Source organism: Nerophis lumbriciformis, linkage group LG10 (genome assembly GCF_033978685.3).
Source record: "Nerophis lumbriciformis linkage group LG10, RoL_Nlum_v2.1, whole genome shotgun sequence".
Lineage (NCBI taxonomy): Eukaryota > Metazoa > Chordata > Actinopteri > Syngnathiformes > Syngnathidae > Nerophis > Nerophis lumbriciformis.
Window position 1 is genome coordinate 8,149,722 of NC_084557.2, and position 15,931 is coordinate 8,165,652.

Below are 15,931 nucleotides of genomic sequence, written 5' to 3' on the forward strand. Positions count from 1 at the left end.
TATTTGCATATGCAATAAACTTTATGGTATAAAACAAGTATAAAGAGCTCAACATTCATTCATATCTTCAGGGAAAAAAATCATTTTACATAGAAAGCGTACAGCAATGGGATGCTCCCATAATGATCCAGCAGAATGGAAAAGCTCTTAGTTATTTTAAATATTTAGACATTTCTAGCAGCATATACTGTACTGTATGCTTCTGCAAAAATGCAGGCTACGATGGCACAATATGAACTGTGTGCAAGGAAAGACATCTCACATCCATTCTGAGGCTTGCTTGTATCCCACAGAATTAGAACAATGCCATAAAGAGCATGTATTTCTAGCTTTACTTTACTTAGCCATCTATAAAATAAAGAATACAGTGTTTGTGTTGTTTTCAATAACTAGTCGCTGCACATTCAAATGGCATATTGCTTTGGCTGCTTCTTGAGGCTCATGGACCTTTCAGTCTGGGTGATGACGTGAGTAGCTCTGTTGTTTAGGAGTCGGCATTCATGAAGAACATCTAGAGGAGAGATACATGGCATCAAGACACGCTGTTCACGCCAGGGGTGTCCATACTTTTCTGCAGGCGAGCTACTTTTCAATTGACCAAGTGGAGGGGATCTACCTCATTCATACAGTACATATCATTTATATTGATTTATTCATGAAAGAGAGGTTTTTGTTATCAAGTTAAAGGTGTTTAATGATAATACAAGCATGTTTAACACAGATTCCTTTCTTTCACGAAGACAAGAATATAAATTGGTGTTTCTGACAAATTCAAATGCGTACTCTGCAACTTGCTCGCTCCGTAATGAGCTTAATACGCTGCACTACACCATCAACAATCTGAAAATACTCAATTAGGTCATTATCAGGTGTATTACCTGATTCTGATGACTTGCATTGATTGGAATCAGACAGTAGTGATGATAACGTCTGCATTTTCAAATAGAGGAGAAAAAAAGTCCCCCTTTCTGTCCAATACCACATGAAAGTGCTTGCTTTTTGATTGTCCAGCTTCCATACTCCTTTTTATACACTTTACAAGAAATACATTGGCGGCAAACTCCGTAGCTTGCTAGCTTGTGCGCGCTAGCTTTCTGAGACTCTTATTTTGTTAGCGCAGGCAGGGTGAAGCAGGGCTTTTATTGTGAAGACATGAACTGTACAGTCGGTCTTTAGAGTCTTGACGGCAGGTACGGGCGTGAGAGTCGGTTGAAATAAAAAGTGTTTCTCGCCTTCCTGTCGGTCATTTTTTCTTAATAATGATCTGGCAGCAGCCAGCATCATCTCACAAGACCCTCAAATGCCGTGAATGTCAATCAAGCAACGTCTTAGTGATGATTGATGATGGCTAATTTTTAGGCTTATTTTTTTAATGCCTGGCTGGCGATCGACTGACACACCCTGCGCCATCAACTTAATGGGCACCCCATCACGTGATCTACAGTAATTTCTTAATGACGACATTTTTTTTAAAGTTTTCGTAACGAGTGTCCTCAAAATGCTTCCATTGCTGTAGTTGACATGCTGGCTGACACTTGCTACTCACTATGCCCGTCCGCTAGCCAGCCTCGCCAACCAGGACATGTTGGCTATGTTGACCTGGTTCCACCCAGTGATAGCTGATACTACCGGCTAAGTTTGCTGACTGCCGTTCATCAGCTCGCGAGAGGAGCGATTGCATTATTAACTGACTTTTCTTTCAACTTGTCTTAAAACCTCTAAAGGCCTTAGTGGCCACATGCGTGTACAGCACCATTTAGCTCGTATTTCCAAAATTGTGTACACTACTGAATTGGGGTCTTATGGCCGCTTATGTGGACACTTATACTGCCCTCTGGTGGTGTCAGAAGAGTATAACATACAATGGAATTTGGGGAAAAAAAGTGTAAAAATAAGAATTAGCATGTCACTACACATTAAGTACACATTTGTGTACTTATGGATTAAGTACATCATATCAAAAGATGATTCTTAGTTTTATTCTAATTAGGGTTCAATAAGCCCAAATAGCAAAAAGAAATAAAAAAGCATGTAAACAAACAGCTTGGGCCTTAAGAGGTTACTTATGTGCATGAATGTGCTGACAAGTGAGTGAATCCATCACTTGATGGATTATTTTCAGTCTTTTTGTACCTCTTCGTTAGGAAAGTCACATGTCAACTGTCCTTTGGCACTTCCCATTAAAAAGAGCAGGAAGAGTATTGGAACAGTACACAGAATTATATAATCAAAAACAAAAAACTCTTACCATTAAACTGCTTGTAGGATTCTTCCACAATGGCATTGTTCGACCTTTTTATTTCCCAATAAGTATCCTCCACCCATGGCTTGCAGTCGTGATGTTCAACAAGTTGCCCGTTCTTGTACTGACCAGCTTGAAATAAAAAAAAATAAAAAGCAAACATCAGCTTTAACCAACAACGTGACCTGCTGTTGGTTTACTGGGTAAGAGTCGTACCTTTAATAGTGTCGTCGATGTCTTTGCATAGCTGGTATAAGTCACTTCCACGTCCAACCACTCTCTCCCCTTGCATTTAAAAGTAAAAACATGTCAAATTTAAAGAGCCGCTGCAACACAAAAAATACAGGTACTGTATAAAAAAGAGCTTACCGTCGAGCACCTTGATGTTGGGGAACATCTCAAAGACTATGGCCTTGTAGGATGCGTTCCTGCACACTAAATTAGAATATCATTTGAGTTGCCGTGCTAATTTGACATTTTCTCACTCATTTGAATTTACCTGGATTAGAATAATTATACGTGTTGTCGTTGAGGCGAATACTTTCGAGCTTTCTTAAAGACTGAAGGCAGAGAAGGTTCTCGATACTGTCGAAGAACAAGATTCGAGTTATTTTACATGATCAAAGTAGAGCGTAAAAAAAGGTGCAGCGTAATCACAACCCCGATGTCATACCTGGAGATGATATTACCCGCCAGATTTAAATTCTGTAGATTTTCACAACTGTGCAGCGGCTCTGGGAATACATCAACATGACCAGTCGTCAAATTACAGTGGAACCTCTAAAAATCTGGTTTGAATTTTAAAACATATTTTCTCAATGTTAATAATAACTGAGATTTAATTACCTAAATTCCAGAGTGTACAAGTTATGTTTTAAGTAAGGTTGTCAAAACCAACAAGTTCACTCAAGTTCACAAAAATAATCGCATTAATCATATATTTACGCAGATTACTTATAAAGCGCACTGCCGATGAATGGTCTATTTTTGATATTTTTTCATATATAAGGCGCTCCACGGAAGTGGAAGAAGTGTCAAAAGATGTCGCTAACTGTTTTAATGACATTCAGACTTTACTTCAATCAATAACGGAGCAGCATCTCCTCATTTGTGGCTCACTAGTGTAACAACAATGCGGGAAATGTGTCCCGTGAAAAACCGTCCGACCGGAACTCTCTAATAACTAAAGTTCCTTGGGTGAATGATGTAAACTCACTACACCGGTATGTTTTAGTGCTTTCATGGCGAGTTTACTGACAGATGTAAGTAAGAACTTTACACTACTTTATATTAGAAATGGCAACAGCGGAGGATGAATGTCACATAACAAGAAGATAGAGAAAAAGAAGAAGCTTATCAACTATGGTGTCTGCACGGACTACAAAAGCGGACGCGCGCAAATTTTCAGGATTTATGCAGATCCCAAATACAAATCAGCAGGTACCAGAAGGTAAGAAGTTTCTTTTGCATAATATTGGGAAACAAAACGTCAGATAATATGTCTTACTTTATACACACGCCATAATAATACTATGTTAAAGCACAGTACAATCCATCAAGTGGTGCAGCTTCATACCTTACCAAAGTCGTACTAAAACATTTTGATAGTTTTTTTAGCGCCGTGTGTAATGTTCTATATTTTCAATGGAACATATACAATGTTGGTGTTGTTTACTTGAGTCATATTGCAGTCTACACGTATCTCTTGTGCGTGACTGCCATTATATTGCAGCCTACACTATCTCTTATGTTTGACTGCCATCTACTGGTCACACTTATCATTACACCATGTACCAAATAAAATAGCTTCAAGGTCGGTAAGCACAACCAGAATTATTCTATACATTAGGCGCACCGGGTTATAAGACGCACTGTCAAGTTTTGAAAAAAAAAAAGATTTAAAATGCGCCTTAAAGTCCGGAGAATAGGTTAATCTTTTGATGCTGGCTGAACAGAGCTCAATATTTGCCAAAGTCTCACGCTATATATGAGGTCACACACGTCGGCGGTTTTTGCAGCTATTTGATTATTGCAGTCATCACAACCTTTGAGGTTCCATTGCATGCACAAAAACTAAAGCTGAAACCTTAATTACTCCTGAATACGTACCTAAATTGGAAATCCTGTTGGCGGACAAATTGAGGACAGAAAGCAGCCGCAGGGGCGACAGAGGAGCTAAATTGACAATATTATTCCCAGAGAGGTCCAGTCTCTCCAAACTCATACACTCTCCTATACATCCGAGATCGTGTATTCCTGTGGAGACATGCATTAACTCGTTAACAACGGGAAAACATGAGTAGAACTACACTCTGACCTTACCCAGACCCCTAAATTTGAGAAACAGAATGGACTCCAAATCGAACTCCCCCGAGTGCGACTTGAGCAGTCCGGCGGTTATCTTGTCCACCTCTGCATCTGAGAGAAGCAAATGTTGTACTGTATGAGACTGCAGCAAGGCAACACACACACACACACACACACACAGAGCCACATTATCTGTGAGTCAGCGCTGCAGGAAGAGAACGCTGCAAGCATGGAGTGTCCACTGAAATGCATAAAAGAACGAGTGGATAATTCATGCAGTCATCCCGAAATATCACATTTGTGCCCATTGAGTGGGCAGAATTATGTCATTCGGCAGAAAAGTTAGTAATTGTGGGTTCACTGACTGTGATGTGTTCAGCCAGGGATGTCAAACCTGTTTTCATTGTTTTTTGTCTGTCCTCAGAGGGCCACTTGTAAATATATGATAAAAAAAAAAAAAGTATACGATTCGGCTCATGATATAGCATTTGAATATTTGCTTTTTTTTAACGTTCGCTTAAAAAACCCATACATTTTAGTGTAAAAAAAACAGAATTGTATCGTAAAAATTGCAGTGTTTTTTTACGGAATATTACTGTAAAAGGAATGGAAAAACAGTACCACTAAAATTTAGAGTTGTTGATTTTATAGTGTATTACTGCAAACACAAACAGTACCAAAGTTGTTGCTTTTTGTAAAAAAAAACAAAAAACTGGCAGCTCTGTTGCCAGAATTTTACCGTAAAGTCTATTGTCATTTTTACAGTGCACAATTTGATAACTTGCTTTGAAATCATAAGTCAAGCTGATATTCAAGTACTTATTATTATTTTTATTAAATATAACATTTTAATGCATTATTAGATATTACATTTTAAAATATATGTATATAAAAGATAAGCATGCAGTTAATGTATATTTTGAATGTCAAAATGAAAACAACAAATTTTTAGTAAGAAAATATTCTTTATTAAAAGCATATTATTACCATTTCGCGGGCCATATAAAATGATGTGGCGGGCCAGATCTGGCCCCTGGGCCTTGAGTTTGACACCTGTGTGTTAAGCGAAGGTGTAATGAAGTTAATATTAGGAATAGCCTCCTTTAAGGCAGATTTTCTCTAACTATGCACACATGACTGTTTATGATGCTGCTGTTAAATACTCACTAACCATCATTATAATCACAACCACTGAACATATAAGAAGCAATTTGGTTGACTACTACAAAAACTTGGGTAACACTTTAGTATGGGGAACACATATTCACCATTAATTAGTTGCTTATTAACATGCAAATTAGTAACATATTGGCTCTTAATTAGTCATTATTAAGTACTTTTTTTCCCCATTCAAAATGAATTGTCCATTTTTTTAAACTTCCACAATTCGTACATTTTTCAACCTATTCAAACCATTCCAACATCAACACATTCCACTCATCCAATTAATACTTTCCAAAGTTCCAAATCCAAATTCCATTGTTCCTATCTCAGGACATTCATGCTCAAAATCATTTTGAAAAATAATCCCGCTTTTCCCAAATTTTCGAAATTTCCAGAAAGTTTCCATTGAAACGAATGGGACATTCTTCAAAGTTCCACAACTTCCACACTTTTTATCTGATTCTGCATTTTCCCCATTCCAAAATGAATTGGCCATGTTTCCAAATTTCCACAATTCCCACATTCTTCAACCCATTCCACCGTTTACACATTCCACCATTCTGGAAATTCAAACTACCCTTTTTTCCAAGTTCAAAAAAATTCCAGATTTGCCCAAAATTCCCTAATACCATTTACTACTTCAATATTTCTTGCCCGTCCATCCATCCATTTCTACCACTTGTCCCTTTCGGGGTCGCGGGGGCGGGGGGCTGGAGCCTATCTCAGGACATTCAGGCTCATAATCTTTTTTTTTTAAATCCCCTCTTTTCCCAAAATTTCCAGGAAGTTCCCATAGAAACGAATGGGACATTCTTCAAAGTTCCACAACTTATACATTTTTCATCTGATTCAAACTGTTCCAACTTCAAAATACTCAGCCTGTTCAGGAATTGTGTGCTCTACTTCAACACTTCTAAAAAAAAATCCCGGATTTCCCGAAAAAAAAAAAATTCCTCATAATTCCTTTTTTTTTTTTTTTTCATTTTCCCCATTCTAATATGTATTGGCCATTTTTCAAACTTCCACAATTCCCACATTCTTCAACCCATTCCACCATTCTGGAAATTCAAACTACCCTTTTTCCCAAGTTCAAAAAAATTCCATATTTTCCCAAAATTCCCTAATACCATTTACTACTTCAACATTTCTTGCCCGATTTAGACAATTCTTACACCAACCAATTCAGCTCATTCAGGACATCCATCCATGTCTACCGCTTGTCCCTTTCAGAGTCGCAGGGGGTGCTGGAGCCTATCTCAGGATATTCATGCTCATAATTTAAAAAAAATTTAAATCCCCACTTTTCCCAAAATTTTGAAATTTCCAGGAAGTTCCCATAGAAACAAATGGGACATTCCTCAAAGTTCCACAACTTCCACATTTTCCATCTGATTAAAACAGTTCCAACTTCAAAATATTCAGCCTGTTCAGGAATTGTGTGCTCTACTTCAACACTTCAAAAAAAAATCCCGGATTTCCCTAAAAAAAATTCCCGGATTTCCCATAATTCGTTTTTTTTTTTTTTTTTCATTTTCCCCATTCTAATATGTATTGGCCATTTTTCAAACTTCCACAATCCCCACATTCTTCAACCCATTCCACCATTCTGGAAATTCAAACTACCCTTTTTTCCAAGTTCAAAAAAATTCCATATTTTCCCAAAATTCCCTAATACCATTTACTACTTCAACATTTCTTGCCCGATTTAGACAATTCTTACACCAACCAATTCAGCTCATTCAGGACATCCATCCATGTCTACCGCTTGTCCCTTTCAGAGTCGCAGGGGGTGCTGGAGCCTATCTCAGGATATTCATGCTCATAATTAAAAAAAATTTAAATCCCCACTTTTCCCAAAATTTTGAAATTTCCAGGAAGTTCCCATAGAAACAAATGGGACATTCCTCAAAGTTCCACAACTTCCACATTTTCCATCTGATTAAAACAGTTCCAACTTCAAAATATTCAGCCTGTTCAGGAATTGTGTGCTCTACTTCAACACTTCAAAAAAAATTCCCGGATTTCCCTAAAAAAAATTCCCGGATTTCCCATAATTCCTTTTTTTTTTTTTGCATTTTCCCCATTCCAAAATGAATTGGCCATTTTTCAAACTTCCACAATCTCCACACTCTTCAACCCATTCCACAATTCTGGAAATTCAAACTACCCTTTTTTCCAAGTTCAAAAAAATTCCAGATTTTCCCGAAATTCCCTAATACTATTTACTACTTCAACATTTCTTGCCCGATTTAGACAATTCTTACACCAACCAATTCAGCTCATTCAGGACATCCATCAATTTCTACCGCTTGTCCCTTTCGGGGTCGCAGGGGGTGCTGGAGCCTATCTCGGGATATTCATGCTCATAATAAAAAACATTTTAAATCCCCGCTTTTCCCAAAATTTCAAAATTTCCAGGAAGTTCCCATAGAAACGAATGGGACATTCTTCAAAGTTCCACAACTTCCACATTTTCCATCTGATTCAAACTGTTCCAACTTCAAAATATTCAGCCTTTTCAGGAATTGTGTGCTCTACTTCAACACTTCTAAGAAAAAATCCAAGATTTCCCATAATTCCTTTTTTTTTTTTTTTTTTTGCATTTTCCCCATTCCAAAATGAATTGGCCATTTTTCAAACTTCCACAATCCCCACATTCTTCAACCCATTCCACCATTCTGGAAATTCAAACTACCCTTTTTTCCAAGTTCAAAAAAATTCCAGATTTTCCCGAATTTCCCTAATACCATTTACTACTTCAACATTTCTTGCCCGATTTAGACAATTCTAACACCAACCACTTCAGCTCATTCAGGACATACATCCATTTCTACCGCTTGTCCCTTTCAGGGCCGCGGGAGGGTGCTGGAGCCTATTTCAGGACATTCATGCTCATAATCATTTTGAAAAAAATCCTGCTTTTCCCAAAATTTCCAGGAAGTTCCCATTGAAACGTATGGGACATTTTTCAAAGTTCCACAACTTCCACATTTTTCATCTGATTCAAACTGTTCCAACTTCAAAATATTCAGCCTGTTCAGGAATTGTGTGCTCTACTTCAACACTTCAAAAAAAAATCCCGGATTTCCCATAATTCCTTCTTCTTTTTTTTTGCATTTTAGCCATTCCAAAATGAATTGGCCATTTTTCAAACTTCCACCATTCCCACATTCTTCAACCCATTCCGACATTCTGGAAATTCAAACTACCCTTTTTCCAAAATCAAAAAAATTCCCTAATACAATTTACTACTTCAACATTTCTTGCCCGATTTAGACAATTCTAACACCAACAAATTCAGCTCATTCAGGACATCTATCCATTTCTACCGCTTGTCCCTTTCAGGGTCGCGGTGGTGTGCTGGAGCCTATCTCAGGACATTCATGCTCATAATAATTTTTTTTTTAAATCCCTGCTTTTCCCAAAATTTCCAGGAAGTTCCCATTGAAACGAATGGGACATTCTTCAAAGTTCCACAACTTCCACATTTTTCATCTGATTCAAACTGTTCCAACTTCAAAATATTCAGACTGTTGAGGAATTGTGTGCTCTACTTCAACACTTCTAAAAAAAAAATCCCGGATTCCCCTAAAAAAAATCCCGGATTTCCCATAATTCCTTTTATTTATTTATTTGCATTTTCCCCATTCCAAAATGAATTGGCCATTTTTCAAACTTCCACCATTCCCACATTCTTCAACCCATTCCTCCATTCTGGAAATTCAAACTACCCTTTTTCCAAAATCAAAAAAATTCCCTAATACCATTTACTACTTCAACATTTCTAGCCCGATTTAGACAATTCTAACACCAACAAATTCAGCTGATTCAGGACATCCATCCATTTCTAGCGCTTGTCCCTTTCAGGGTCGCGGTGGTGTGCTGGAGCCTATCTCAGGACATTCATACTCATAATAAAAAAAAATTTAAATCCCCGCTTTTCCCAAAATTTCCAGGAAGTTCCCATAGAAACGAATGGGACATTCTTCAAAGTTCCACAACTTCCACATTTTTCATCTGATTCAAACTGTTCCAACTTCAAAATATTCAGCCTGTTCAGGAATTGTGTGCTCTACTTCAATACTTCTAAAAAAAAATCCCGGATTTCCCATAATTCTTTTTTTTTGCATTTTCCCCATTCCAAAATGAATTGGCCATTTTTCAAACTTCCACAATCCCCACATTCTTCAACCCATTCCACCATTCTGGAAATTCAAACTACCCTTTTTCCAAAATAAAAAAAAATCCAGATTTTCCCAAAATTCCCTAATACCATTTACTACTTCAACATTTCTTGCCCGATTTAGACAATTCTAGACCAACCAATTCAGCTCATTCAGGACATCCATCCATGTCTACCGCTTGTCCCTTTCAGGGTAACAGGGGGTGCTGGAGCCTATCTCAGGATATTCATGCTCATAATAAACATTTTTTTAAATCCCCACTTTTCCCAAAATTTCCAGGAAGTTCCCATAGAAACGAATGGGACATTCTTCAAAGTTCCACGACTGCCACATTTTTCATCTGATTCAAACTGTTCCAATTTCAAAATATTCAGCCTTTTCAGGAATTGTGTGCTCTACTTCAACACTTCTAAGATAAAATCCCCGATTTCCCATAATTCCTTTTTTTTTTTTTTTTTTTTTGCATATTCCCCATTCCAAAATGAATTGGCCATTTTTCAAACTTCCACAATCCCCACACTCTTCAACCCATTCCACCATTCTGGAAATTCAAACTACCCTTTTTTCCAAGTTCAAAAAAATTCCAGATTTTCCCGAAATTCCCTAATACCATTTACTACTTCAACATTTCTTGCCCGATTTAGACAATTCTTACACCAACCAATTCAGCTCATTCAGGACATCCATCCCTGTCTACCGCTTGTCCCTTTCAGGGTCGCAGGGGGTGCTGGAGCCTATCTCAGGATATTCATGCTCATAATAATTTTTTTTTTAAATTCCCGCTTTTCCCAAAATTTCGAAATTTCCAGGAAGTTCCCATAGAAACGAATGGGACATTTTTCAAAGTTCCACAACTTCCACATTTTTCATCTGATTCAAACTGTTCCAACTTCAAAATATTCAGCCTTTTCAGGAATTGTGTGCTCTACTTCAACACTTCTAAGAAAAAATCCCGGATTTCCCATAATTCCTTTTTTTTTTTTATTTTGCATTTTCCCCATTCCAAAATGAATTGGCCATTTTTCAAACTTCCACAATCCCCACACTCTTCAACCCATTCCACCATTCTGGAAATTTAAACTACCCTTTTTTCCAAGTTCAAAAAAATTCCAGATTTTCCCGAAATTCCCTAATACCATTTACTACCTCAACATTTCTTGCCCGATTTAGACAATTCTAACACCAACCAATTCAGCTCATTCAGGACATCCATCCATTTCTACCGCTTGTCCCTTTCGGGGTGGTGGGGGGGGGGGGGGGGGGGGGGGGGGGGGGGCTGGAGCCTATCTCAGGATATTCATGCTCATAATAAAAAAAATTTAAATCCCCGGTTTTCCCAAAATTTCCAGGAAGTTCCCATAGAAACGAATGGGACATTCTTCAAAGTTCCACAACTTCCACATTTTTCATCTGATTCAAACTGTTCCAACTTCAAAATATTCAGCCTGTTCAGGAATTGTGTGCTCTACTTCAACACTTCTAAAAAAAAAAATCCCGGATTTCCCATAATTCTTTATTTTATTTTATTTTTGCATTTTCCCCATTCTAATATGAATTGGCCATTTTTCAAACTTCCACAATCTCCACATTCTTCAACCCATTCCAACATTCTGGAAATTCAAACTACCCTTTTTTCCAAGTTCAAAAAAATTCCAGATTTTCCCGAAATTCCCTAATACCATTTACTACTTCAACATTTCTTGCCCGATTTAGACCAAACCAATTCAGCTCATTCAGGACATCCATCCATTTCTACCGCTTGTCCCTTTCAGGATCGCGGGGGCTGCTGGAGCCTATCTCAGGACATTCATGCTCATAATCATTTTGAAAAAAATCCCGTTTTTCCCAAAATTTCGAAATTTTCAGGAAGTTCCCATTGGAACGAATGGAACATTGTTCAAAGTTCCACAACTTCCACATTTTTCATCTGATTCAAACTGTTCCATCTTCAAAATATTCAACCTGTTCAGGAATTCTGTGCTCTACTTCAACACTTCTAAAAAAAAAAAAATCCCGGATTTCCCATAATTCCTTTTTTTTTTTTGCATTTTCCCCATTCCAAAATGAATTGGCCATTTTTCAAACTTCCACAATCCCCACATTCTTCAACCCATTAAACCATTCTGGAAATTCAAACTACCCTTTTTCCAAAATAATTTTTTTTTCCCAATTTTCCCAAAATTCCCTAATACCATTTACTACTTTAACATTTCTTGCCCAATATAGACAATTATAACACCAACCAATTCAGGACATCCATCCATTTCTACCGCCTGTCCCTTTCAGGGCCGCGGGAGGGTGCTGGAGCCTATCTCAGGACATTCATGCTTTTTTTTTTTAATTTTTTTTTTAATGTATTTATTTCAGGCAATGACAAAGAAGTACAAGTTGACAAAACATAATAATATAAATGAATATAGTGCATATTGTCCATGCTGTTATGCTCATAATAATTTTTTTTTAAATCCCCGCTCTTCCCAAAATTTCCAGGAAGTTCCAACAGAAACGAATGGGACATTCTTCAAAGTTCCACAACTTCCAAATTTTTCATCTGATTCAAACTGTTCCAACTTCAAAATATTCAGCCTGTTAAGGAATTGTGTGCTCTAGTTCAACACTTCTAAAAACAAAATCCCGGATTTCCCTAAAAAAATCCTTTATTTCCCATAATTCTTTATTTATTTATTTTTTTGCATTTTCCCCATTCCAAAATGAATTGGCCATTTTTCAAACTTCCACAATTCCCACATTCTTTAACCCATTCCACCATTCTGGAAGTTCAAACTACCCTTTTTCCAAGTTAAAAAAAATTCCAGATTTTCCCGAAATTCCCTAATACCATTTACTACTTCAACATTTCTTACCCGATTTAGACAATTCTAACACCAACAAATTCAGCTTATTCAGGACATCCATGATTATTTTTTTTTACCATGAATTGATTTAAGTGGACCCCGACTTAAACAAGTTGAAAAACGTATTCGGGTGTTACCATTTAGTGGTCAATTGTACGGAATAAGTACTGTCAGGGGCGCGGAAAAGGGGGGGTAAAGGAGACGGATTCTCGGGGCCCATGATGGAGGGGGGCCCAGAGAGGCGCCTAATGATGATGAAATTATAATACAGAAAAAATAATGACACTGTGTTGGGGGCCCTGTAAAGATTCTTTTCATGGGGCCCAAAATCCCTAGAGGCGCCCCTGAGTACTGTACTCTGCAATCTACTAATAAAAGTCTCAATCAATCAATCCATCCATCCATTTCTACCGCTTGTCCTTTTCGGGGTCGCGGAGGGTTTATCCATCCATTTACTACCCCTTGTCCCTTTCGGGGTCGGGGGGTGCTGGAGCCTATCTCAGGACATTCATGCTCATAATCATTTTTGAAAAAAATCCTGCTTTTCCCCAAATTTCGAAATTTCCAGGAAGTTTCCATTGAAAGGAATGGGACATTTTTGTATATTAATGTTTATCGAACAAACCGTTGGGCATAGTTTAATGACTAGCGGTCATTAAATGTTAGCATATTGATATTCAAGCTAGTGCGGTGTCATGACGAAAGAACAGCTGCGTGCTTCGGTGAGTCTGACTCACCCGGACTAAAGTGGGAGGGTTATTTAATAAAAATGATGGTAATTGCTTCTCTGACGGAAATGTTATGTAACGAAGGCAGCATAAGGAGCCACGGCTGCTACTATTACTCCTAGCCACTGACGCGCTAGCACGCCGCTAGCATGGCGGGCATCAACAAGCCAGTCGTCCAACTTACCTTGTTCTTTATCTCGCTTTGTGTCCATTCTGGTTCAAACAGTTGTGTGGTTTGAGAGGAAACGTGCGTGGTAAAGTGTGAGTAGTTTAGAAGGGACGCGTGGAATTGGCGTGTGTCATGCTGTGGAGTTAAGAGATTTAAGTGCCGCCGACGGGGCTGCAATGGACGCAGGTGGATGGGACGGACCTTTGTGCTGGTGCTGGCCGGTGTGAGAGCAGCTTAACTCGGGTTAGAGTCGCTGCAGCTGGGGGGTGTGAGGGGGTGTCGCTGCTACATGAAGACAAAGTGGAAGGATGTCTGAAAAATGTTACGTGTGCAACAGGTTCAATGTCAGAGACTAAAGCAATGGCATATCATTTATTTATTTGCCATCACGAATAGTTAAGCTATGCAGGGGCGCCGCAAGGGATTTTGGGCCCCATGAAACTAATCTTTACAGGGCCCCCAACACAGTGTCATTATTTTTTCTGTATTATAATTTCATCATCATTAGAGGGGCCCCCCTCCATCATGGGCCCCTAGAATCCGTCTCCTTTATCCCCCTTTTATCGGCGCCCCTGAAGCTACGAAACCCAAAACCAGTGAAGTTGTCACGTTGTGTAAATCCATCCATTCATCCATTTTCTACCGCTTGTCCCTTTTGGGGTCGCGGGGGGATGCTGCATGGAGCCTATCTCAGCTGCATTCGGGCGGAAGGCGGGGTGCACCCTGGACAAGTCGATACCTCATCGCAGGGCCAACACAGATAGACAGACAACATTCACACTCACATTTCGTAAATAAAAACAGAATACAATCCATCCATCCATTTTTTACCGCTTCTCCCTTTTGGGTCGCGGGGGTTGGGGGTGTGTGTGTGCTGGAGCCTATCTCAGCTGCATTCGGGTGGAAGGCGGAGTACACCCTCGACAAGTCGCCACCTCATCAAAGGGCCAACACAGATAGACAGACAACATTCGCACTCACATTTCGTAAATAAAAACAGAATACAATCCATCCATCCATTTACTACCGCTTGTCCCTTTTGGGGTCGGGGGGGGGATGCTGGAGCCTATCTCAGCTGCATTGAGGCGGAAGGCGGGGTACACCCTGGACAAGTCGCCACCTCATCGCAGGGCCAACACAGATAGACAGACAACATTCACACTCACATTTCGTAAATAAAAACAGAATACAAAAACATCCATCCATTTTCTACCGCTTGTCCCTTTTGGGGTCGCGGGGGTGCTGGAGCCTATCTCAGCTGCATTTGGGCGGAAGGCGGTGTACACTCTGGACAAGTCACTACCTCATCGCAGGGCCAGCACAGATAGACAGACAACATTCACACTCACATTTCGTAAATAAAAACAGAATACAATCCATCCAATCCATTTACTACCGCTTCTCCCTTTTGGCTTTTGGGGTCGAGGGGGGGGTGCTGGAGCCTATCTCAGCTGCATTCGGGCGGAAGGCGGGGTACACCCTGGACAAGTCGCCACCTCATCACAGGGCCAACACAGATAGACAGACAACATTCGCACTCACATTTCGTAAATAAAAACAGAATACAATCCATCCATCCATTTACTACCGCTTGTCCCTTTTGGGGTCGAGCGGGGGGTGCTGGAGCCTATCTCAGCTGCATTCGGGTGGAAGGCGGTGTACACCCTGGACAAGTCGCCACCTCATCACAGGGCCAACACAGATAGACAGACAACATTCACACTCACATTTCGTAAATAAAAACAGAATACAATCCATCCATCCATTTTCTACCGCTTGTCCATTTTTGGGTCGCGGGGGGTGCTGGAGCCATTCTCAGCTGCATTCGGGCGGAAGGCGGAGTACACTCTGGACAAGTCACTACCTCATCGCAGGGCCAGCACAGATAGACAGACAACATTCACACTCACATTGCGTAAATAAAAACAGAATACAATGATTTGCAAATCCTTTTCAACTTATATTCAATTGAATAGACTGCAAAGACAAGATATTTAATGTTCACACTGAGAAACTTGTTTTAAAATACAAAACAAAAAATCATTAACTTCGAATTTAATGGCAGCAACACATTGCAAAAAGTTGGCACAGGGGCATTTTTATTTTTATGTTACATGGCCTTTCCTTTTAACAACACTCAGTAAACGTTTGGGAACTGAGGAGACACATTTTTGAAGCTTTTCAGGTGGAATTCTTTCCCATTCTTGCTTGATGTACAGCTTAAGTTGTTTAACAGTCCGGGGGTCTCCATTGTGGTATTTTAGGCTTTATATTGCGCCACA

General features: G+C 39.3%; 2 protein-coding genes across 2 annotated transcripts in view; one reads left to right on the forward strand and one right to left on the reverse strand.

The window, feature by feature from the left end:
* lrrc61 (leucine rich repeat containing 61) lies at positions 1-13,698 on the reverse strand. Its single transcript, XM_061970345.1, has 9 exons — positions 13,665-13,698; positions 4,565-4,660; positions 4,352-4,498; positions 2,916-2,976; positions 2,742-2,827; positions 2,612-2,677; positions 2,459-2,527; positions 2,249-2,374; positions 1-511 (listed from the first exon to the last, which is right to left on the reverse strand). The coding sequence occupies exons 1-9, from the start codon at positions 13,690-13,692 to the stop codon at positions 405-407; spliced, it is 786 nt and encodes a 261-aa protein (XP_061826329.1). The 5' UTR covers positions 13,693-13,698; the 3' UTR covers positions 1-404.
* Positions 13,423-15,931, forward strand: part of cib2 (calcium and integrin binding family member 2) — a 27,828-nt gene continuing 25,319 nt past the window's right edge. The window contains exon 1 of the mRNA XM_061970344.1: positions 13,423-13,474. The gene's annotated coding sequence lies outside the window, so the exon portion shown is untranslated. The remainder of the gene's footprint in view (positions 13,475-15,931) is intronic.